General features: G+C 35.8%; 1 protein-coding gene across 1 annotated transcript in view; it reads right to left on the reverse strand.

The window, feature by feature from the left end:
* Positions 1–27101, reverse strand: part of KYNU (kynureninase) — a 118496-nt gene that overhangs the window by 6864 nt on the left and 84531 nt on the right. The window contains exons 11-12 of the mRNA XM_068967958.1: positions 3153–3205; positions 804–889 (exon numbers count right to left, since the gene is read on the reverse strand). Coding sequence (XP_068824059.1) covers positions 804–889; positions 3153–3205 — 139 coding nt within the window. The remainder of the gene's footprint in view (positions 1–803; positions 890–3152; positions 3206–27101) is intronic.

The following is a 27101-nucleotide window of genomic DNA, read 5'->3' on the forward strand; positions in this document are numbered from 1 at the left end:
AGGCAGACACTTTACCATCTGAGCCACCAGGGAAGACAGATAAGTACCTAGATATATAGAAATAATAGACATATGCATGTCTAGAAAACCAAACTGACCCTTTGAGTATTATAATTTAGAGTGAGACTACTTTCAAGTAAAAATATGAATGAACTTAAAGAAAAATACTAAGCCAGTAACAGTAGAGATTACCCATGGATATAATGACATAGAAACCCCAATAAGGGGGAATATACACCCTTCCTCATGGGACAACCTTACGCAGTGTCTGCTTTACTCTGACTATTCATACTCTCCCTTGTCCCTTAAAGTAAGTCCTCCTAAAATTTTGTCATATGGCACTTTGTCAGCTCACTGACTCACAGAACTAGAAGAAATAAGAGTCCCCAGTAATCACAACATTGTCCAACACATGATAATTATTAAATAAATGTCTGAATGAGTGAATTAATCAAGACTTAAATATTTCAGGCTTATTTTCCATATAGAAAGGCTAATACAAGATCCAGTGACTCATTCAAGCTCACACAAATTATAAGTAGAATTGAATATACATCTCCCCAGCTGAGTTCTATTGAATAATAAGTACCAACACTGTGCCAAGCCTGTGCTGAGGGCTGGAGATATAAATAAAGGGTGACGTGAGCCACAGTCACTGTCCTATAGGAGAACCCTGCCCTTTGTTCATTGTATATGCACAGTGCATATTAACCTAGCTGATTAACAGATAAAATATGACAGCATGCCACAATCAGATAAAGAAATGGTGACAATGTGGGAAGTTTGATGCATAGATCACTTACCTCTAAACTAGCATGTAAGGAACAGACCAACAGAATGGGAGGATTTGAGATTCGGAATCCATTGACTCCAGGGATTAACTGCAGTTCTGAAAAATTAAGATCACTTTTATAGGATGTATCTAAAAAGTGTTCTTTATGGATATTTTAATGACAGTAAAGCAGAAGGAAAAAATGTAAGACTTAAAAGCTTTTATTCCCAAGAGTTTTGAGATAATTAAAAGAAACTTCATGGACCTAAAATACTGGTATATTTTTCCTTCACCTGCAACTTCCATCTTGTCTGCTTCTGTAATAGGGGCAGGGTGGGCACGCAGCTTCTAGTGCAAGATTCTTAGCAGGCAGTTAGAGGTCCTGCTGTGTTAACAGCCTGGCAGTGGTGCTCGTAGAGGAGAGCACAGTGAGAGGCGGATCGGTGCCTTAGGCCTTGGAACTGGCAGGTGAACTGGGGGCCCCAGGGCTGCATTCCACAGAGCTCCAGTGCTCTCACTACAGCCGTCCACTAGCCGGGCCCAGGCCTTGATGCAGCAACCGTTCCCTCATCCCCACCTCTGAGACCTAATGGTGGTGGTAGTCTCCATGGGTCACAGTCCACAGAGGCTTCCAAACCAGAAACCATGTCAGTGACAGCAAAATATCAAGACTTGAATGGCTTGCAATTGTAATATCCTCCGAAGGCAGAAATGTGAATGAAATGATGTATGATGGTGACTTTTAACACTAGAATTACTACATCAAGTGACTTCTCTTAGAAAAGAGGAAAAAATGTGGTTTACAAAAATGATCTGCCTAAGAATATATTGAAAAGGTAAGTTAATAACAGACAATATTGTCATAATTAATTATACTGAATAGTTGCAAGTTAAATCCAAGAGTTAAAATTACTAGTTAGAGCAAATTGAAAACTAATACTGAAATAGAGAGAGAATTTTCTGGGTCTTTAGATATTCATCTAAGGGTTAGTCAGACTATGTCCTATGGGTCACATCTGGCCCACTCCTTATTTTTGTAAACGAACGTTTATTGGAACATAGCCCTGTTCACTTATTTATATATTTCTATGGCTTCTTTAGCACCACAATAGCAGAGTTGTGCACTTGCCACAGTTAGCCTCCAAACCTTAACATATCTACAGTCTGAACCTTCACAGAAAAAAACACTTTGCCCACTTCTGATCTAATCCAACTTCCTCATTTACAGATAAGAAAACCTATTACAAACAATTTAAATAACTGTATAAAAGAGTTCATGATTTCAGCAGCTAAGATAAAATGTAGCTTTCTGATTTGACTCAAAGGGCCCGTCTTTATCCTTTGCATCTTAGTTGCTGCAAATGTGTATATATGTAACATCAAATCTCAGGATTGGAAGCAGTCTAAAGGATCAAGTTTAAATTGATTTCTCAGAACATTTAGGAAGTTTTCTGTATCCCGTGTGATGGAAGAATAAAGTCACTCAGGAAAGAGAAGTAGGGCAGTTTAAGAACTCTCTGCACTAATTATGTACTTTAATTTCTACCCACTGGGGTTACTGTTTGGTATGTGGTGAAAGTGGGCTTATCAGGTGGTGCTAGTGGTAAAGAACCCGCTTGCCAATGCAGGAGACATAAGAGATGCAAGTTAGAGCCATTAAGAGGGGGTAGGATCACCTGGAAGAAAGGATGGCAACCCACTCCAGTATTCTGGTCTGGAGAATCCCGCTGACAGAGGAGACTGGCAGGCTACAATCCACAGGGTCACACAGAGTTGGACATGACTAAAGTGATTTAGCACACACATATGTATGCTTGTGGCAAAAGCCACAAAAGGAGGACAATTTGAGAAAACAGAGGGATAAAATTGAACATTTATTAATTAGTATGCTGCTTGGTTTACAGCTTTGAACATGTTTTACCCTCAAACCAAACCTTGAAATAGATATTATTATTCACATTAGATACATGAGGAAAAAAATTAAAAGTCCAAAATGATTAGATTTGTACAGCATCACAAAACCAATAAACAGCAAAATGGGCTTGATACCTGTTTTTCCAGGCCTGACTGTAAGGACAATGATTCCTTTCTGTCCTCGCTGCCTGATGGTTTAGGTACTCCATATTAGTGAGACCTGAATTCTGTGTTTTAGATTTTGCTTCCCTTTATTTCCCTATAAAAGGATAGACTCAAAATCATACTAAAATCTATGAATACTTAGTCTTACATTGAAGAAATGTCATTCCTTATTTTAAGAATTCTTAGTGGCATTTTCAAAGTGCACTCTCCATGAGGCATGCATATTACATATCACAGAAAGATGAAAACTGAAATAAACTTAAAATAAAATGACTTGTGAAGTAAAATTGAATATACTTACTGTTATCCATCTCAAATCTGGTGCTTAGTTCATGGCCAAACCATCCCACTAACCTAAAACATATATAGTAACATTAGATATTTTGGTCTATAAATATAGTCAGAATCAATATAGGACTCTTAGGCCTTCATATTAAAATCATTTGTGATATGAGTCATCAAATACTTAAGCATATAAATGCCATGTGATATCATAAGACAATTAATATTTATAACCTCAGAGAGAGAATAAAAATCAATTTTTTCATATTACTGGTTATATACTTTCAAAGTTAAATAATCTGAAGAGCTATATTTAATGACCTTGTTGTTTAATACACAATAAAATTAACAAAAATGTTGTTTTGTTAGATTTTCAAAAAGGTGAAAACAAAAAAGAAAAGTGATTAATACAATAAAGTATTCTTTTTGTAATAGGAATCCTAAAGGGAAATGACATAAAAATAACCTCTAAATTGTTGAAATTTTAATAATTTTCTAAAGAAATTGATTACTTTCAGAGTTTCCTAAGAATGTTAATTGGCCAGACATAAACTATAAAATATACAGGAAAAATCATATGTATGTGTGTGTGCTTATTAGATAAAAATTACAAATAGTATGAAGAATATATAAAATTTGAGAAAGAGACAAATACCATATTCTTGATATAATCAACTGTTCCTAAATAAAATGCTAGTTTTAATACTGCCAAAATACATTACATGTGAAAGTGAAAGTTGCTTCAGTTCAGTCACTCAGTCGTGTCCCACTCTTTGAGATCCCATGAATCGCAGCACGCCAGGCCTCCCTGTCCATCACCAACTCTCGGAGTTCACTCAAACTCACGTCCATTGAGTCAGTGATGCCATCCAGCTATCTCATCCTCTGTCGTCCCCTTCTCCTCCTGCCCCCAATCCCTCCCAGCATCAGAGTCTTTTCCAATGAGTCAACTCTTCACATGAGGTGGCCAAAGTACTGGAGTTTCAGCTTTAGCATCATTCCTTCCAAAGAAATCCCAGGATTGATCTCCTTCAGAATGGACTGGCTGGCTCTCCTTGCAATCCAAGGGACTCTCAAGAGTCTTCTCCAACACCACAGTTCAAAAGCATCAATTCTTCGGTGCTCAGCCTTCTTCACAGTTCAACTCTCACATCCATACATGACCACAGGAAAAACCATAGCCTTGACTAGACGGACCTTAGTTGGCAAAGTAATGTCTCTGCTTTTGAATATGCTATCTAGGTTGGTCATAACTTTTCTTCCAAGGAGAAAGCATCTTTTAATTTCATGGCTGTAGTCACCATCTGCAGTGATTTTGGAGCCCCCCAAAATAAAGTCTGACATGGTTTCTACTGTTTCCCCATCTATTTTCCATGGAGTGATGGGACCAGATGCCGCTTAGTCATGTCCAACTCTTTGCGATTCCATGGACTGTCCATAGAATTCTCCAGGCCAGAATAGTGGAGTCAGTAGCCGTTCTCCTTTTCAGGGGATCTTCCCAATCCAGGGATCAAACCCAGGTCTCCCACAGTGCAGGTGGATTCTTTACCAGCTCAGCCACAAGGGAAGCCCAAGAACACTGGAGTGGGCAGCCTATATGTTTTCCAGGGGACCTTCCCGACCCAAGAATCGAACTGAGCTCTCCTGCATTGCAGGCAGATTCTTCCAAGATATCAGGGAAGCTCATATTACAAAATTCATCAAATAAATGAGGATAGTACTGTCACAAGAAGCATCAGGGAGACAAATGGAAGGTGACAGAAAATATAAATTGTCCTCAGATCATACAATTATATAATAAGTGATAATGTAACATTTGAAAAATGCAAATATGAGGAAAATATATTCACATATTTATTTGATTTTTAAAAGTAAAATCTATGAAAACCAAATAAAATATAAAGGATAAGAACATATATTCATACACATTTAAAATTCTGTATTAAAAAGACAGACAAAATTAAAAGGACCCAATGATGGGGAGAAGGACGCTGTTTGCCACATTTAAAAGAATTTGCACCAAGAGTTTTTTCATCAGAGAATGGGCAGTGTCCCCAAAGCTGCCCAGTCACAAAGTTTGGACAGGAAATTTATAAAAAGAGAAGTGCAAATGCTCCATGAATTCCAGGAAGAAAAAAGCTCAATGTTAGTAAAAATTGAAAAATATGAAACCTCATAAAGATGAAACATACCTCACATATTAAATTGGAAAAGTTATTTAAAATTTAGATGTCTTTTTTCATCAAGGATTCAGTAAAAAGTAAATAAACTCTTCAATAATGAGTATAATAAGTAATAAAACCTTTATGGAGTACAGTTTAAAAATATCAATTAAAACTATGTACAGTTTTCTGTCTACATACTTTTACTTTTCCATATTCATGCAAAAGACTATTTGGAGTACACTAAAATGTGTACGCTAGGACAATGAGCACAGTACTATTTACAGCGTCATAGCAACCCCAGTATGTCGTAAGAGAGAAAAAATAAATTATATGATGCTTATGTTATGAAATATGATAGCCATTTAAAAAATCATATTTGAAAGAATATATATTTAAAATTATAAAATAGGGATAACAATATTTAGAGTGGATCACAATAAACAGTGGAAAATTTTGAAAGAGATGGAAATACCAGACCACCTGACCTGCCTCTTGAGAAACCTGTATGCAGGTCAGGAAGCAACAGTTAGAACTGGACATGGAACAACAGACTGGTTCCAAACAGGAAAAGGAGTACGTCAAGGCTGTATATTGTCATCCTGCTTATTTAACTTATATGCAGAGTACATCATGAGAAATGCTGGGCTGGAAAAAGCACAAGCTGGAATCAAGATTGCCGGGAGAAATATCAATAACCTCAGATATGCAGATGACACCACCCTTATGGCAGAAAGTGAAGAGGAACTAAAAAGCCTCTTGATGAAAGTGAAAGAGGAGAGTGAAAAAGTTGCCTTAAAGTTCAACATTCAGAAAACGAAGATCATGGCATCTGGTCCCATCACTTCATGGGAAATAGATGGGGAAACAGTGGCTGACTTTATTTTTTGGGGCTCCAAAATCACTTCAGATGGTGACTGCAGCCATGAAATTAAAAGATGCTTACTCCTTGGAAGAAAAGTTATGACCAACCTAGATAGCGTATTCAAAAGCAGAGACATTACTTTGCCGACTAAAGTCCGTCTAGTCAAGGCTATGGTTTTCCCTGTGGCCATGTATGTATGTGAAAGTTGGACTGTGAAGAAGGCTGAGCACCAAAGAATTGATGCTTTTGAACTGTGGTGTTGGAGAAGACTCTTGAGAGTCCCGGGACTGCAAGGAGATCCAACCAGTCCATTCTGAAGAAGATCAGCCCTGGGATTTCTTTGGAAGGAATGATGCTAAAGCTGAAACTCCAGTACTTTGGCCACCTCATGTGAAGAGTTGACTTATTGGAAAAGACTCTGATGCTGGGAGGGATTGGGGGCAGGAGGAGAAGGGGACGACAGAGGATGAGATGGCTGGATGGCATCACTGACTCGATGGACGCGAGTCTGAGTGAACTCCGAGAGTTGGTGATGGACAGGGAGGCCTGGCGTGCTGCGATTCATGGGGTCTCAAAGAGTCGGACATGACTGAGTGACTGAACTGAACTGAACTGAACTGATATTTAGAGTCTAATTTTAAGATAAATATATACTGCATGCATTTATATGTAATTATGGCCAAAATGTTAAAATTTTTAACTTCTACTTTATTCACATCCAAGTCACAACTGGACTTAATGGAGAAACACCAAAAGTGCTTTCTTTAATGTTAATATTTTGCAGCTGAAAATTGAAAAATAGATAGTCAATTACCACCACTTTAAAATCATACAGTTGTGTACCTGGTATGAACAAAAAGATAATTTAGCATGGTTGTCTGGTACAAAATTAATATGAGAACTAAAGAACTATTAATAAATTAATATAATAACTGAAACTGAAATTAAAAAATTGAACACAAACTGATATATTAACAGAAAATATTTCAGACTTACATAAATTTTTAAAAATATTCCTGAATCTGAACAAGAACATAAAGTTGTATAATTTTCAACATCAAGAAAAAAGTCATTTCTTCTCTTATTGGTGTACACATTTAAATAATCCCAGTAAAATATACAAATAGATTTTATTTGTTTTCATTTAGGACTTGCAAGCTAATTCTAATGCCATACGGAAAATAAATAATAGCAAAACATCCCTAAAAAATAAGAGCAATGAAGTTGAATATTTCTACAAAACATTATAACATTATAAAATGTCAAAATGAAAATGATGAACAAATCTATTAATATACTATTCATCATATTAATAAAACTAAAGAGAAAGTTATAGGATCATCTCCATAGACCAATAAACCATAAGAGAAAGTTGTATCATATGACAATCTATCTTTTAAAAATCATTTCCAACTTGTGTTCCAAGAAGCTAAACTTTCCAGGATAAAAATGCCTAGAGATCATAATGCAAAAGTAACAGCCCACGGAAAACGACCAACATAGACAGAAAGGAAATGGCTCTCAATTATTTTTTAAAAGGGCCATCCATTTATTGTTAAGAAAAATACAAATTAAAGTTAAACTGAAATGCAATGGACTTGAAAGTGGGCAAACTCTGGGAGATGATAGGGGACAAGGAGGCCTGACATGCTGCAGTCCACAGGGTCACAAAATGTCAGACATAAACTAGTGACTGAACAACAACAAACAGCCATTGCCCATCTCTTAAAGTGGCAAAAATTCAAAAGTTTTATTAAGAACTCTATTGATATTAACACATTTTATAAGTTACTGTCATGTATTCTTGTTGGAATACGTGTTATAGATGTGCCCCTCTAGAGAACAAATGAATAACAGTTGTGGAATTTGCAAACACATATACACTTTGAACTGGAAAATTTACTTCTGGGAGTTTAGCTCTCCAGAAGAACTTGTCCAAGTATGAAGTGAATTATGCATAAGTATAGTCATTGTACGGAAAAGGCGATGGCATCTCACTCCAGTACTCTTGCCTGGAAAATCCCATGGACGGAAAAGCCTGGTGGGCTGCCGTCCATGGGGTCGCGAAGAGTCGGACACAACTGAGCAACCTCACTTTCACTTTTCATTTTCATGCATTGGAGAGGGAAATGGCAGCCCACTCCAGTGTTCTTGCCTGGAGAATCCCAGGGACGACGGAGCCTGGTGGGCTGTCGTCTATGGCGTCACACAGAGTCGGACACGACTGAAGCGACTTAGCAGCAGCAGCAGCATAGTCATTGTATAACTTTCAGTAATAATCGAAGATTGAAAATAGCCTAAACTCTCTTCAATAAAAGACTAGTTTTATAAATTATGATAAACCTATATTGTAAAATATCATATAGTCATTACATCAGAAGTGAATAAGAAAGCATTCTGTGTCTTGAAAGGGAAAGATTACAAGAGACCAGAAACCAAAAAATAAAGATATATTAGGATAGGACATATAGTGTTTTTCTGAACTAAATAGTTAACTTTTTAATTTTTTCTTCCTCAACTAGAATGTAAGTTCATGAGATCAGGGACTGGCTCTTAATGTTTGTAGAGGAGTGTTTTTAATGTGAATGATGTGAGGTGTGATAAATGGTTGATAGGGGAAGCATGAGTTAGGACAGCTGAACCAGGGTGATGATGGTCAGGGGAGGCTCTGATGAGCAAAAGAATGTGTCTATTTCAGCACAGAGAAAGGAAAGATGTTCCAGATAATCAAAACAACATGTTCAAAGACTGTACACATATATAGACTAGGAGGGGAAATTTCCCACCACCTTCCTTTTCCACTCTTAATTTTTTCTTTTTATACAGGTGGATTTTAAATGAATCTTCTGATTTTTAAATTTGGTTTACTAAATTCCTAGATGTGCATTTAGTATTCAACTTTGGAATTGTTGTCAAATGACTTTTCCAGAATAAACACTAAAGCTTACTAGAAAATTTATAGCCCGTTTTAGGTTCTACTCCTTCTTTGTATGATACTTCTCAGTCCAGTTCAGTTGCTCAGTCGTGCCCGACTCTTTGAGACCCCATGCACTGCAGCGTGCCAGGCTTCCCTGTCCATCACCAACTCTTGGAGGTTGCTCAAACTCATGTCAGTTGAGTTGGTGATGCCATCCAACCATCTCAACCTTTGTCATCCCTTTCTCTTCTTGCCTTCAATCTTTCCCAGCATCGGGGCTTTTCCAATGAGTCAGTTCTTCACATCAGGTGGACAAACGATTGGAGCTTCAGCATCAGTCCTTCCAATGAATATTCAGGACTGATTTCCTTTAGTATTGACTGATTTGATCTCCTTGCAGTCCAAGGGACTCTCAAGAGTCTTCTCCAACACCACAGTTCAAAAGCATCAATTCTTAGGCTTTCAACTTTCTTTATGGTCCAACTCTCACATCCATACATGATTACTGGAAAAACTCATAGCTTTGACTAGACAAATCCATGTCGACAAAGTAACGTCTCTGCTTTCTAACATGCTGTCTAGGTTGGTCATAGCTTTTGTTCCAAGGAGCAGGCGTCTTTTAATTTCATAACTGCAGTCACCATCTGCAGTGATTTTGGAGCCCAAGAAAAGGAGTCTCTCACTGTGTCCATTGTTTCCCCATCTATTTGCCATGAAGTGATGGGTCGGATGCCATGATCTTCATTTTTTGAATGTTGAGTTTTAGTGATATTTATAAATATGATATTTATAAATAAATAAATAGTATTTATACTATCTATATTACACTATTTATAAATAAATAAATAGTGATGTTTATAAGTAAAATTATATTTTTAGTCAGCTATTAATTGCCAGTTTCCCTTGTTTGAAAAATCTGTCTTCAGGGATAATAGACTGACATAATATTGTTTGGAAAAAATATTTGGGGTGGTAAAAGAGAAAAACTTTGAAGGCTTTAATTAAAAATTTTCTCATCATTTACAAACATTTTCCTAAACTTTCTTATCCATAGTGAATCAAATTTTATTGTGTTAGGTTCATTTGTTAGGTGGAAAGCACTAAAGGATATATATAGTACCCAAACTCCTTTTAGCTTTGAGTTCCAGGACAAGATTTTGAAACTTATACAGAGTCGGTAGTCTTTAAAAGCCAAGGCTTCTGACTTGCAATATATAGACATTTTTGAATTCTGATTATCACATATCATATAGTAGCCCAGCATAAAGTTTATGCTGTGAACAGCAAAAAGAAAAGAGAATGGAAGAAACAATAAGAATTTCTTCCATTTCCTGTTTCCCATGATTAAAATAATGTTCTGAATGCTGAGGAATGAGAAGCTTCAGAATGGGAAGAGAAAGACTGGATTCATACTCTTAATACAGAACTGGCTACACTCCCTGCCCCAAGATAAGTTCTATGGGATAGAAGTTGGGATGGTTGGGAATCAGTGGGCACTCCAGATACATTCAGGGGGATCTATAGATAGAAAATTCTTACAACATATTCCCTCAGACCTATTAGGCAATAAAACCATTTGTAAGAATTCTTCTAAGCCAGTTTGGTGCTGTAGTTTTCATATAAAAACATTAGCAGAATGGACCTGTGATAGCACTTTTACTTATAATTTAGGATTATATTAACTCAAGAGACCCAAGATAGTATCCTGAAATTCCAGTGTCCCCAGAGAAGGGAATTGAAGGGACTAAGAGATTCAGTATTCCCAGTGGAACTTGAGATAAAGGGCATATTGTCATGATAGTTCCATAAACATCTTGGGCGGTGCAGTAGTAATGGAAGCAGATGACCAAGGGTGTGCCAGGCATGATTTAATGGATTCAGGAGTTGTCTGTGGACTGGATATCTCTCTTTTATCTATGTCTGTGTACATCACTCACCTTTGCAGTCGTAAATGGTATCCTAAGGAGAAAAGGACAAAAAACCAACCAACCAACCAACCAAACAAACAAAAACTCTGAACAGACAGAGCTTAAACTCTGAAATTACTGAGAAAAATAACAAAAGTCATTAAGTATACCTCCAAGTTACAAGATTGAATTTCCTGCATCAAATGAGTTGATAGACGAAAATAAAGAAAATTACTTGTGTGCCTGTTTATAACCTGATGACATTTACAACTTTTAAAACAATTATCAAATTTCTGATGACAACTGGAATCAACAATAAAATGAAAAATATATCTGTCAAAGCTTTCACATGCTTTGTATTAAATATTCAGAATGAGAACATAAGTTAATTTGAACATGTAACTGAGATATACCAATAAGATAAAGTGAATTGAAGGCAAAATCACTATGCAATTTATTTGAGATACTTATGTTTATCATGATGTGAATTTATTGAAAACTCATTCTTTCAGCCAGTAGGGAACTATGGTCTGTACTGAGGGGAACTCAGTATCATCGTTTCTATTGAGACTAAGATTATGGTTGCATTAAACAAGGAATTCAGAAAGGAGTTTTAGCTTGAATCAATTAGATTTGTTCACTATTATTTAGTATAGAGGCATTGATTATTGTTTTATTACTTTTATCTTTTGATAAAAGTTTGTTTTATCAAAAACAAGTTTGTTCATGAAAATTTCTGTAGTTACAAATTAAAAATCAATGTATAAGCAGTTTTGCACATAAAGGTTTCTGTTGGAAATGAATTCAAAATTTTCCTTCTGGCAATATACTTTTTAAAAATCTGAGGCAAATACAGTGGCTATGAAATAGGGTCATAAAAAAAATCACAATTTTTCCCATTTTTTTCAATGGCTTCAAAATAAACATTGGGAGAGTACTTCAATACTTTTTTTTTTTAACTTAGCAACTTTCTTTCATTTTTCTGTATTCATTAAAAAGGCTAGGTATTTGTCATTTTTGTTTGTGTAGTGCTACTAAAAAATTCAAGAGTATGAATTATGATTGCTGGGTATATCTGACAGAAACATCAAAGACCTAGTGTAAGAACATGGTATCATAGGAGGAAATAGTAGCCAATGCTTGAAAGCACTGATGGGAGAAGGCAATAGCAACCCACTCCAGTACTCTTGCCTGGAGAATCCCATGGATGGAGGAGTCTGATAGGCTGCAGTCCATGGGGTCGCTAAGAGTTGGACACGACTGAGCAACTTCACTTTCACTTTTCACTTTCATGCATTGGAGGAGGAAATGGTAACCCACTCCAGTGTTCTTGCCTGGAGAATCCCAGGGACGGGGGAGCCTGGTGGGCTGCCGACTATGGAGTCGCACAGAGTTGGACACGACTGAAGCAACTTAGCAGCAGCAAAAGTACTGATGACATATTCATTTCCCAAATCTGAAAGGAATAAGTAGGGAAAATGTGTTCTTCTTTAGAGAAAAAAAAAATACTTGGATCTGATTCTGTAACTGAGATTAAGGCATCATTTTTATGCTTTATTTACTGAATCCATAAAAGTACTTTAAATTTTTATCTGAAAAAGTACAAATGTAATATTTTAATTGTTTCCAAGTTGCCTCATTGTTTGATGATGATATGCCCCTTTTGAATTCATTCACTAAATAAGTTGTGTTTTACTATCCAGTGGCTTGTTCTTCCCAGGTAGCTCAGTGGTAAAGAATCCACCTGCAATGAAAGAAACATTGGTTCGATCCCTGGGTTGAGAAGATCCCCTGGAGAAGGAAATGGCAACGTACTCCAGTAGTCTTGCCTGGGAAATCCCATGGACAGTGGAGCCTGGCCGACTACAGTCCATGGGTTGCAAAAGAGTCAGACACAATTTAGCAACTAAGCAACAATAATCCAGTGGCTTATTACAAAAGATACTGGGATTAGTCCCATTGGAGATTCTAATTCTATATCATCCATCATCCTCGGCCCTTACATCTATGTCACTTCTGGATGAAAATTATATAATCCTATATAATATTTCAGAGTGGTCTAGCTAATCAGATTATCTGTTCTCATGCCAACAGGAAAGCCTATTCAAAAGACATGGTTGGACAAAGCTTTTGCATAGTGAACTGCTAAGGAAAAAAGGGCAGAAATGAAGACATGTTTGCTAGAAAAGTGGGTACGACTGACTCAGTCACCTTACTTAAACTGCAACAACATACTGAGGTAGGTATTGTTTCTCTCATTTTATGTTTGAAAAAAGTAAGGCTTACAGAGTTTGAGTGATCATCGAAAGGAACATAGCTAGTTAAGCCCATATCCTGCGCAGTAAGTGAGCAGGAACACTGACCCACAGTTAGAAACTGTGTTTGATACACATCCTCAGAAGGAAGTTGAAGGAGGGAGTTCAAACCAAGTATCTTAATGAACCAATAAACGAGTAGAACCTGAGATCATCAGTGCCTAGAAGCTGAGCGGAAGAGCAGAAACTAAAAGTAAAATAGAGCAGCCTCAACTAGAGTAGAGTAAAATAGTTTAATTGAAGTTACTGTGAGGCTAGAGTTGATGCTTTTTATAAGTGTCTCATTTTTGTCATTTATAGTACTAATTAAATTACATTTAAAAAAACATCTGGCTTATTAGAATTTTCCTATATTTCAATCATTAATTCTTCAAAAGTAGTTAATGACACATCTTCCTAGGCGCAAAAGATAGAAATAGTAGAGTGAACTAAAATAGAAATGGTTCCTTCCCACGAAAAGCTTAAAGTCTTCGGGTATGGGTGTGAAGCTAATTAAACAAATATTAATTCAACAAAGGGTGGGTGCATAGTCCCCATCTCTGCCTCATGGTGTTCATGACATTATGAGGCTCATCATTAAGAATTGTGGGTGGGACCTGTGACTTTTCATCAATAATAATGGATTCAGGTGAAATAACAAAGTGGAAAGAACTGAGAGATGGAAAATGGACCAAAACCTAGACGTTTGATAGCAAACAAGAGCTAAAAAAGGCCGAGTTTTTGACAGATTTTGTTAGGAGTGAGATATTGAGTGGATTTAAAAACTGAAAAAAATGAAATTAGAGACTCAGAAAGGGTGAGGAGTTTCAGTTTCATCAACCTGGTTATTTAACTCATTGAGAGAAGTAGAGTAAGAGCAACAGAAGAAAGAAAACAATGGCTCTTTATAGAGGCTTTTTATACCATAATTCCCTAATAATTATCACTCTAGGTCAGAGTGCTTCAGAGCCGGAAGAGAAAATGTATGGCAGGAAGGTCTAATCTCTAGATGTGACAATAACATCATTGAATTCTGTTACCAAAGCAATAACTTGAAGAAAATATTCATCAGAAGAATTCAACAAACCATAATGGAAACACTCTTACAATTATGAAAAAATAGGATGGAGGAGATATTCCATGTTGTGTGTGCTTCAGATTCCTGAAGTCAGTAGTGGTTAATTGTCTCTGTTACTGATTTTTCATATGATGTTTTTCTTCATTGAATATTTATTCCGATATAAAATATTAATAATTGTCATATTCTTGTAATCATTTGTAGTATAAATAATCTTAATGAAATTCTCATGTTATTTCGATGAAAATAATTGCAGCTTTCTAAATTTAATCACTTTATACTTTTACATGATAAAAAATAATAATTTAAATGGCATATTACAACAAGAGAATGACACTTTGTCTTATTAACATTTCTTTTTACACTTAATTCCTTGTGAAGTAAAAAATCTTAGAATCTCTTCTTTACTTTCTGAATATTCTGAATATTTTCATGATAAACACCATCAATGATATATTTTTAATGTAAGAGCCCACTTTTATCATAACTAGATTAAAATTTTGAAAATCATTGTTAATTTAAATAAGAAAAGGAAAATATTTTTTATTGAGATAATATGTTTGAGAGATAAAGTATTTTCCCCATATTATTTTCCAAATAATAAAAATGAACAATGTGAAAACAAGTGATTGACTGTCCTCAAACCTTAAGCAAAGATCTTGTAAAAATACTCAAAAAGAGTGTGACTTAGGAATATGTGGGTTCTTCCTGATTTAGGTTGTCATAAGTTGTTTTGTTGATTTTAAGAGCAACAAAAACAACTGTTAATTGAGATTTCATTATGAGTCAGACATAGTTCTAAACAATCACTTAATCTTCAAAAGAATCATATGACGTAGATAGTGTTATCATCCGCATTATACAAATGAGAAAACTGAGGTTCCAAGACTCTATATAAACAGTCGAAATTAATACAATTATTGGCCCTTGAAGCCCAAAATGTAGATATGGACCATCATGACCAAGTATATTCATAAACATATGCAAAATCACCTGAGACAGTTTTTTTTTTTTTTTTAATTCATCAGAGATTCTTTAGAAAAAAGCAATATTCCTTAGATTACTTAAATACTACGCTTGGAGTTCTGACCTAGCAAAACACCAGGCTAGATGACAGCCACATTCTATTTATACACAATGTTTCTCCTGCAAAAAAAAAAAAAAAAAAATTATTCCTTCTGATCCTCGATAATCTCTGTAGTCATTTCCTCTTCTTCAAAATGTGTGAACCTATGGATCTAATACAGTGAATCTAAATAAGCATATCAATCATATATTGTACCTTGAAGCCTTGGCAAATGAAATGGGGACTGTTTAAAGTCAATAAAGAAATGATTGTTTCAAAGAATACTTATTCAAACTCAAAATACATTTCAAAAAACCTTGGGGAAAGTTAAATTCATTTTAAGATCCTCACCACTTGGAATACAGGAAAGGTAAATCAAAATGCAAAAGAAATGTAATATAAATGAAATTTTAGCATGAATTCTAATAAGCAAATATTCTAAAGCTAATGAAGTAAAATTAAAAACCATTAAATTAGGTTATAAGTAGCTATTATCACAACAGGCTCATAAATCATATCTATGAGCTGACTATGAATAATAACAATTAAGATGCTATCTCATCATACTTGGATAGAAATTTTAATCTCTTGCCATCAAAAATTACAAATCAAACAGGGAGTTAATTTATTTGGAATGAAGATATTAGCAGAATTTTGAGAGAAGTTGTTGGAAGAGATCCAATAAATAATAAAAAAGTAAAGACTTTAATAGGCTTTTTGTTCTTTGAACATCATAAATTTCCTAAAAGGATTTTCAAATAAGTATTATCAAATGGAAAGCAGCACTTCTAATAAAGGCATCTTTGAGACGTGATATTCAGATTTAGTAAGAGGAAGCCACCAGGGATCCACTGAATATGATTTTGGATGCTAAGAGTTATACAATGAAATATCCAAATGCTCCTTGATCTCCTTAGCAAGACTTTAATGGCAGATTCTCCAGTATGAATCCCTAAATAGTTCATGCACTGAACTAATTTAAATTATTCTGCAAGCCCCTTACCTCTCCTCACCCCATAACTCACCAAAACTAAACAGAACAACTTATCCCAGTTTTCCTGACTTCTGTTAAAAATGCAATTAATCATTGGAACACAATCCAACATATAAAGAAATTAGATCACAGTCTTTTCTAAGAAAGTATATTTGCATAAAAACTGCTTTCATAATGTCCTTTATTTGGCAGTTTATTACCATACATTTAATAATTTAAGTCTGTGCTTAGAAATATAAACTTGATTGGGAGCAAGTTTCTTCTTTCCCTTTTCCTTTTCATCTTCTCTTCCCTTTTCTTCATTTTTTTTCCTACCCTTCCACCCCTCTTCTCTTAGTTTTCGTTCTCTCTTTGTCTCTTGAGGTCACAAGTTAGAACTAAATACAATTGTCTTACTGCTTACATGACTTCAAAAAATGTGTTGAATCAACAAAACTGTTACAGCATTACAAAAAATAGAACATTTGGGGTACAGCATTTGTTTATTTTTAAACAAAATCTGTAATAGCAATTGCAGATAAGTTTGAATGCCTGTCATATCCTAATGTCCTCTATAAGCTAGTATGTGTATGTGTTAGTCACTCAGTCATGTCTGACTCTTTGTAACCCCATGGACTATAGCCCACCAGGCTCCTCAATATGTGGAATTCTCCAGGCAAGAATACTGTAGTGGGTTGCGGTTTCTTTCTTCACCTGTATAAGATAACCGCAAGTGAAAGTGTAGTACTTAAAATCCTCATCAAATAATCAAGTTTCACAGAATCAAAAGTTCCTCAAAGGTTGTTTTATTCAGGACATAATGAGAAATTTATTCATTCGGGACATAATGAGAAATTTATTCATTCAGGACATAATGAGAAATTTATTCATTCACATCGGTTTTCTATAGTCTTAATTTTCATAATAAAACTTTTTGGCAGCTGAACTTTAAGAAATGGGAAAAGGCAAAGATGAGAAGATTACAGTAAAGTTTGTTACAAATTTGTCTCAACTTACTAGGCTTTACTGTATCCACCTATTAATAAAAAATGGAAGGGAAGAGAGTCATCAGACTCATCAATATGTGTAGATTTCCATTAAACTGGTTTTAGTTTCTGAGTTATCTTTATCAGCAGATTGCCTTTTTCAAAGCTTCATATTTATTCCTGGAGAATCCGAGTTTAAAAACTGGAAGGGAATCTTAGAGATGTCCAGGTGTAACTATTTATTTTTCCCATAATTAAACCAAGACCTGGAAAGGTGTTGGGCCTTGAGCCTCTTTGTTTTTAAGATAAAAATAAAAACTTCTAACTTGACACAAGGACCTCAATGATCCTGCCTAGAACACCCCACCACTGCCTGTTCCCTTTCAGTCTGACTAAAAGTTAGGATTTCTCCAGTCAGTTCATGTATCACCTCCTCAGCAAAAGTTTTCTCCAGTTTCTCTCTCTCTTTTCCCTGTCACACTGAATGATAAATTCCAGAAGATATTACTGAATTCCCAGTGTTTTCATACTTCTTTGCCTAGTAGATGCTCAAGCAATATGTTTGCAGTTGATAAATGAAACAATGGTATGTCATTTGAGTAGCCTAGCATCATTTGAACAGACATCAGTCTTTAATTCTCCCCTTGTTCCTGTCCCTCTAGCCAATCTTTTCTCTATGTCCTCCCAGTTCAGTCAGTCAGTTCATTTGCTCAGTCATGTCTAACTCTTTGTGACCCCATGCACTGTAGCATGCCAGGCTTCTCTGTCCATGGGGATTCTCCAGGCAAGAATACTGGACTGGGCTTCCATGCCCTTCTCCAGGGTATCTTCCCAACCTAGGGATCGAACCCAGGTCTTCTGCATTGCAGGCAGATTCTTTACTGTCTGAGACATCAGGGAAGCCCGAGAAGCCTACAACGTCTCATCACCTCCTCTGCTGCTTCCCTGCTTTAAACTGTGGTCACCTCTTGTCTTCTTTCCTCAATGGCTCCCCAGCGGGTTTTCCAAAGTCCACCATTACCCTCTTACTACCTGTTCCCAAGAAAGCCACCAGAATGATCACTTTAAATTTGCTATATCATACCACTTTTCAGGCAAAATAGGAATGGATCCCAAGTCTTTACATTGCCTTTTAAGGAGCTGGATTTCCTGGACCATTTTGTCTCACTAATATACAATTTGCTAAATCTGCTCCAGCCATGCTGGCTTTCTCAACACACTCTTGTCTTTGAGCTTTCAATAAAATACTCCCACCGCCTGGAACCCTCTTCACTAAATAATTGTTTGGCACACTCTTCACCTCCTTCACCTCTTCATCCATATCATATTTCCCAATGATGAGCCTTCTTGAATGCCTTTTGAATACTGTGCATGGCCAAGTTTTCCAGATTATTCTTATACCCTTTTTTCTATCCTGTTTTTCCAATTATCCATAGGACTTATCAATTTTAAATGTATCATGCAATTTGCTCTGTACATAATCTGTCTATCCTTAATGGAATGTAAGCTCTATAAGAGGAAGGATTCTGTGCTTTATTTATCCATATATCCAAAAGATTTTTTTAAATGCCTGGACTATAGTAGATGTTCAATAAATGTTTCTTTAATGAATGTAAATGTGGTACAGGGACATAATTCAGCCATGCCTGAAAGGATTATAAGTCAAAAATTTTCCATAATGTTCAGTCACGATATTAACTTCTTTTCATATACAATTATATACTTTTTTTGCCATCTTTCTTTTTAGTTATTCCGAGTTACTCTATCTCACATGCTAGTAAAGTAATGCTTAAAATTCTCCAAGCCAGTCTTCAGCAATAAATGAACCGTGAACTTCCAGATGTTCAAGCTGGTTTCAGAAAAGGCAGAGGAGCCAGAGATCAAATTGCCAACATCCGCTGGATCATTGAAAAAGCAAGAAAGTTCCAGAAAAACATCTATTTCTGTTTTATTTACTATGCCAAGCCTTTGACTGTGTGGATCACAATAAACTGTGGAAAATTCTGAAAGAGATGGAAATACCAGACCACCTGACCTGCATCTTGAGAAACCTGTATGCAGGTCAGGAGGCAACAGTTAGAACTGGACATGGAAAAACAGACTGGTTCAAAATAGGAAAAGGAGTACATCAAGGCTGTATATTGTCACCCTGCTTATTTAACTTATATGCAGAGTACATCATGAGAAACGCTGGGCTGGAAGAAGCACAAGCTGGAATCAAGATTGCTGGGAGAAATATCAATAAGCTCAGATATGCAAATGACACCACCCTTATGGCAGAGAGTGAAGAAGAACTAAAGAAACTCTTGATGAAAGTGAAAGAGGAGAGTGAAAAAGTTGGCTTAAAACTCAACATTCAGAAAACTAAGATCATGGCATCCGGTCCTATCACTTCATGGCAAATAGATGGGGAAACAGTGGAAACAGTGGCTGACTTCATTTTTCTGGGCTCTAAAATCACTGCAGATGATGATTGCAGCCATGAAATCAAAAGACGCTTACTCCTTGGAAGGAAAGTTATGACCAACCTAGATAGCGTATTAAAAAGCAAAGATATTACTTTGCCAACAAAGGTCCATCTAGTCAAGGCTATGGTTTTTCCAGTGGTCATGTATGGATGTGAGAGTTGGACTATAAAGAAAGCTGAGCGCCAAAGAATTGATGCTTTTAAACTGCGGTGTTGGAGAAGACTCTTGAGAGTCCCTGGATTGCAAGGAGATCCAACCAGTCCATCCTAAAGGAGATCAGTCCTGGGTGTTCATTGGAAGGACTGATGTTGAAGCTGAAACTCCAGTACTTTGGCCACCTGATGCGAAGAGCTGACTCATTTGAAAAGACCCTGATGCTGGGAAAGATTGAGGGCAGGAGGAGAAAGGGACGACAGAGGATGAGATGGCTGGATGGCATGACTGAGTTGATGGACATGGGTTTGGATGGACTCTGGGAGTTGGTGACAGACAAAGAGCCCTGGCGTGCTGTGGTTCATGGGGTCACAAAGAGTCGGACACGACTGAGTGACTGAACTAAACTGAACTGAACTGACTGAAGCTCTATCCCTCTGTAATCGGCCAAGGTGTTTCTTCTGCCTCCACTGACAGTCTTTTCTAAGAAGCAATCCAGTTGGATGCCAAATGCAAACAAAGGTGGGTTTTAGCAACTCTGCCTTCAGGGAAGTAAGATCAGTGGGTATGACATGAGCATGGTTGCACAGTACATAAGTATCCCAGTAAATTTTTAGGTCATCTCTCACAGGGAAGCATTAATATTGCTAAGCTACCATGCAGAAGGAGAAGAAAGGCTTGGGAAAGAGGAACAAAATTGCCAAAGTTCTAGTTGATATTAGAATAGGAAACGTAGAGCTACTGTATAGGAATGAGGATCAGGGAAAGCAGTAGATATAAACTATAACAAACGACAAAAACAAAAACAGAAGCTCAACTAAAAATAAGAGAAGGAGCAGTGAGAATCTAAATCTAAGCAGTTAGTAAAGAGCATATTTGAAGGAGAAGTAAACTTATGGCTAAGTGCTAGAACAGATTCAAAGGTGCTAATGACGATGAAAATCTTGACAAAATGGGATGTTTCAGCTTGTGAATTGTGCATTCATTCCTTGTCAGCAATGAGTTTCCAAGCATGACTATTTCAAGGCTCAATATGGCCATTACATTAGATAGGCAAATATTGCCAACTCACTCCTAGTAAAGAAGGTCTTTATCAATTCTTAATTTATTAAAAAACATAAATAAAAAAAGTATTCACAATTGCTCTGCTCTATTCTAAGTCAACTGATTTAACATTGCTTTGGAAAAGAGTTTGAGGAGTTATGGGGATTCAATTCCTTTCCATCCACTCATTTGCCCAATCATATGGAAATATCATTATGAGAGAGTGCTTTGCTTGGTTCTGATACATATTCAATTACATCTTCAAATCTTACTCAAAAGAAGGCTTGTTAAAATATGTCCAGTAAGCTAACAGTATGATAAATGTAGTTTCAAAAATTCCTGATATTATAAATTTTGGTTATTGAAAACTGTTTCCTGAAGATTCAGAATAGTATGTTGTCCTTACATGAGCTAAATCAATATTTTATTGGTGTGAATGCTTCGTTAACAAAAATATTCTGCTTATCATTTCTTGAAATCTACTATTATTTTAAAATATTGGCTTATAATCCTCTATGGTGATATTGATGCAAAAATCATAAAACACATCAAGATTTCTGAACTTAGGACTTTAGAAAGAACTATTTGCAATGTTGATTAAAGTTGATTAAAATACTCATGAAGGATTTTTAAAGTTGTCTATAGCTGGTTTTCATGGATATACATAGTCTTTGTAGAAGCATATGGAAATGCATATTTAATTTGACAGTATTTTGCAAATCATACTCACTTCAGAGTAACTTGCAAAGTAGAAATGCTTTCATATGCTAGAAGATAGTTTGTCTATTATGCTGAGAGTAAAGAAAGAGCCATGTATTCAACAACAAAATAAAGATATATATATATATATATATATATATTCTTGGGCATTGTGGATTATGATAATAAAGGACGATCAGAAGGACAATGTCCCTGTACTTTAACATTTAGAATTATGTTATAGTCAATTTTTCAAACAATCACACTGGACATACTAAAGTGAATTCTCACAAAGATCACAGGCACCCTTAAAAAAAAAGATTCAAATGGTCATTTTCTGTCTAGGTTTCCATACTAATGCCAAGTCTTCTGAGACTGTGACCAAATATGATCAGAACAAAGATTTAGAAGAGAGTAAAGGCAATCTATCTTTACATGAACTTATCATGATGAAGACAAACCTCAACCCTAGAGAAAAGGATAATTTCCACTCCATCAAATTCTCTCCTCTGGGGTGGAGTTAAAAACAAGTGACCAAAGAGAAACTGATTCATAGGAATTCAGACCTCTGTTTTGAGTCATGCGTTACAAGCACTTTCGTGGCCTGTGAAGTTAGCCCAGCTCAGTCTTGGAAGCGGCAGGACCCAGTGGCTCTTGTGCAATGAGTAGTTTCCCATGCTGCCCCACACAACATGTATCACTGCACCTCTTAGAGAGTCAGATGGATACATGTGTTTTCTCAACGAGAACAAATAAAGTTTAGTAATAACACTTCATATTTTATATTGAAAAAGAAGGTCATTTTAGGGACAAAACTTGAAGTAATTAAAACAAGAGCTGAAGCTCTTTGGCAAGTTTATATTTTGTGTCTAAAGGATTCACTGACCTGATAAATCTTCAGGGACACTAGAGTGCAATTTTCGAGGAGAAAATAAATTTTGAGGTTTCAAAGGACTTCAATTTTCTCATATTAGTGATTATGTCATCATTTTCTGAGAATAGTGATTTGCAAACAACATCAACTTTAATGTAGTTTTATACTGATAATTACTCTTCCTGTTTTCTTTTAAGAGTCAGGATTCCTTTATCTCTTGAGTGGAGAAAATCATATTATTTATTGAAATTATTCTTAACTGTGATCTTGCCTCAGTGCATAAACATTATTTTTATGGTCACAGCTTAAATTCACCACACTCAAAAATTATCTGATTTGCATAATAAAAAGTCAAGCTTTGAAGGTGAGGAGTCCTTTTAGAATTATTGATCTGAAATGGTTTCTGAATGAAGATATGGATGATTTATGTGTCATGAATCCATAGGTGAGTTTTCTCCACTCATATTGTCTTCCTTTGGATCCTTTACACTGATGATTTGGAGACTAGGATTTCTCATAGGTATAACCCGCTCACGAGCATGGCTCTGGAACTAAGTGAGGATATGAGGCAAACTTGCCTTTACTACTGTTTATAATTTCTAAAATACTGTAGAAAAGAGATAAAGAGCAAGATTATGATCCTAGGCAGACTTTTAAATGTTAAGTCAATAACTCAGATTCCATGAAAATTCTATCAAGTGTATGAAAAGATCACTTGACATATCCTTTAAAGGAAAGCCATTTAACTAATTCATTATACTTCCTTAGATTTATGAAACTAATCGAGTGAAATCTCTCTCATAGGCAACAATTTCAGCTTTCAGAGTAACAGATTAAATTTACACACTTAGTTAACATAGCATTCCATTTTGCAGAGGAACAGTATCTGTAAATTTCACCACAAACTTCTTCAAGCTTGTCCGAAGGAGCTCTGAGTTATCTCTACCTTTACTGTTCCTATTGTGATACATGAAAATTCACCTCACAGTTATTTAGGAATTGCCTTGTGGCACATATTCTAACCCTATATTACCTATCATTTAAATTGTTTATTCAGCTATTGAAATAACATCTCTCCAAATGGGTTGTATGATTAAAAAAGCATCCTATATTTATTTCTATCTATGAAAGTTTCCTGTACAAAAATAAATGTTGGTTATATTGTCTCATGCCTCCTTAAATGACTGAGAAACATTCTCTTTACTTGATAAAGCAGTGAGCACCTTAGAAAGGATATTTGTGTTGGAGTAGGATAAAATGGAAGCTTCATCATGCTTAATTCATAAGATTGGAAAGATACATGGATGGATTAGAAGTCCTCATTATTTGCTAGGCTTTCTTTGCGACTCAGCTGGAAAAGAATCTGCCTGTAATGTGGGAGACCTCCCTGATTTGGGAAGATCCCCTGGAGAAGGGAAAGGCTACCTACTCCAGTATTCTGGCCTGGAGAATTCCATGGACTATATAGTCCATGAGGGCATGAAGTTTCAGACAGGACTAAGTGACTTTCATTTTAAAGAATCCGCCTGCTAATGCAGGAGCTGCAGGAGCCTTGGGTTTGATCCCTGGGTAGGGAAGATCCCACAGAGGAGAAAATGGCAACCCACTCCAGTATGCTTGTTGGGATAATTCCATGGACAAAGGATCCTGGTGGGCTAGAGTCCATGGGGTGGCAGAGTCAGGCATGACTAAGCAACTGAGCATGCATGGAATACTGGGAAAGGTCTTTTAAAATAGATCTATTTTAAACCAGTAACCATAGTTTTGTAGTAAATATGAAGGAAAAAATAAAAGATTTGACTGCAATGCTTTTGAAAAATAAAACTTTAAATTGTATAACAAATTTAATTTATAATTTGACAAAACTTACATTAAAATCATAATATGCAAATTATTAAAAAGAATGAATAGTAAATCAAATGTTGATTTTTTTTTTTTCTGGTGTACTTGACAAATGTCATGGTAGCAAGCTAGAATCTTTTTTGTGTTATATTTAACTTTTTAGCATGAGCATAAAGATGATCATTTCCACAAAAGTTTTGAAGCATTCATCAGTTCCTCTTGATCCCTCATATTCAAGTCATTTGATTTTGAAGTACCATGCCTAATTTCCTCTACTTCATTTGTTAATGCTTTTGATTCTAACATATTCTCATTGTTCATGATTTTGTGATTAAGCAGTTCTTCAGTATAACTTGCATCATGAAATGCTGAATCTCTTGAAAAATTTTACTTTACAATTCATTTGCATAAAATTTTTACTGTGTTATAACATTCTATCATCAGCAAGAGACCAAAATATTTTTTATAATAATGCATAGAGATAAATGTTAATACTAATTGAGAAAGGGTGTTCGGTAAAGGTTAATTTTATAAGTGAGTAGTTCACAGTTTTTACTTTCCTACATAGTCATGTATCTTTCGGGATTAGAATAATACTTTGATATAATCAGAAGCTCTTGCAATTTGCAATCAGATAAAAGTAAGGGATAGAAAGTAAGCAAGTCATAAAGCTAGAAATACAGTTGGTATCTTCTGCAAATGTCTGTTTTTGACATCATTACAGTGCATGAGATACACCTGAGTTAAAAGGACCAAGGGCTGAGGTATTGAGGGAATCAATGAAAAAGTGAAAGAGTAAACTTTATCAAATACAGGAAAGCAATCACATACGTTGGAGCAGAAGCAAGGGGAAATGATACACTGGAAGATTAGGGCTGTGGGAGGTAACATTAAGGACAAAGGGGTGGCCAAGCACATTTAATATGGCTGTCTGATAGGGCAGGAAGTTGTGGCTAAGATGCCATCCACGTTAATTCATGCTGAACATTTAACTCCAGGAACAAGCTAAATGCGTAGAATAAATGCCCTGGGAGGTCTGAGTCATAGTTTCACTAAGGATTCTGTGAAAACTTTCACTGAGAAATACATTGGTATTGGCCTCTTCCATTTGTAAGTATCTGGAGTCTGGTGAATTCACCCACCTTGCTACCGCCACCGACACTCCCTCATTCTCCCAGTCTTTAATACCAAGACTTTATATAGATACTAGAAAAAGATGTGATAATTAGTAGGTCAGAAAGAATCACAGAAACCAAAACAGGGTTTAAATTATAGATGAGCTTGGGTTTGTGGTATTCTCCAGCATTGCCTGGGGAAGGAAGTATAATCAGATACATCATCATCACACCCCAGAACAAGTAGATGATCTCTCTCTATAACATGAATTGTTCTGTTGGGTCAAGCATGAAACATGCTTATAATTTTTAAGCCATTTTTATAAATTTTCTTGATGCTTCTTTTTATCCTTTCTTAGACTTTTTATGTTGTTTTATGGGTCTATTTTTTAAGTTCACAAATAATAATAATAGTAGTAATAATCTATACTTCTGAGTTTAAAATTTGCCTTCCCCATGCACTGATACAGCCAGCCTCTTCTGCTGGTTCTTTTTAACCTGCAAATTACTTATTACAATAAAGGAGATGACTCAAGCTCTTAATAAAGCCTTAAAAATGTCATCTCTACTTAAAGCCTTCAATCAAATACCTCTAACTGTTTATGGAAATGTATTGGCATGATTTGAAATTCTATCATTTTCAAAAAATTATCAGTAGGCTCCATTCTTGACCACTCAGAAAACTTAAAAAAAAAAATACTAGGGGAAGCAAGAATTTCAGGAGAGCTAATATATGAGAGCATTTGAAAGATTATGCCAGCATGGAAAGTGAAGAACAGCAATTTTCTAGTATGTATGATTTCACTGGATAGAGTAAAAGAAAAGCAAGCCACAGAAAGAATCTTAATAACTCACTCCTGTTTCTTGCTTGAGTCTCTCTGAAAAAACCAAGAAGTGATGGGTGGTGTCTTGAATTGCAGTCTGTGGGCTTTTACAAAAGAATCATTTTATAGCCTTCACATATGTTTGAATCTTCTAAAATAAAAAGTTAAGTATTGATCTAAAGTCTTTCAGAAAGTCTATAAGTCTTTAACACGTATAAAGTTAAAAGAAAAATGCACGATTTTCAAGGACCTGAAATGCAGGAGACTTGGTTTCAATCCCTGGGTCAGAAGATTCCCCTGGAGAAGGGAATGGCTCCCACTCCAGTAATATATTTTGCCTGGAAAACCCCATGGACAGAGGAGTCTGGCAGGCTACAATCCATGGGGTCGCAAAGAGTTGGACATGACTGAGCGATTAATGCTTTCACTTGAAGGATTTCTTTAAAAGGTAATATATTTCTAATGTTTGAATTCTTACAGCTAAAAGTATTTCCTTCATAGTGTAGAGCAATAATTATTAACTGTATACACTAAAATTGTTAGACATGAAGTACAAAAAACACAAGATGACATTTACTCGGAACCAGTCCTTATTTAGTATAATTCTTAGCTACACATAAGGTTTAGAATATGATACCGGAATGGGAAAAACGTGACGATATATTAGGAAGAGGTCAAATTACAGCTGAGGTCAAATTAAT

The sequence above is a fragment of the Capricornis sumatraensis genome, chromosome 3 (assembly GCF_032405125.1).
Source record: "Capricornis sumatraensis isolate serow.1 chromosome 3, serow.2, whole genome shotgun sequence".
Taxonomy (NCBI): domain Eukaryota; kingdom Metazoa; phylum Chordata; class Mammalia; order Artiodactyla; family Bovidae; genus Capricornis; species Capricornis sumatraensis.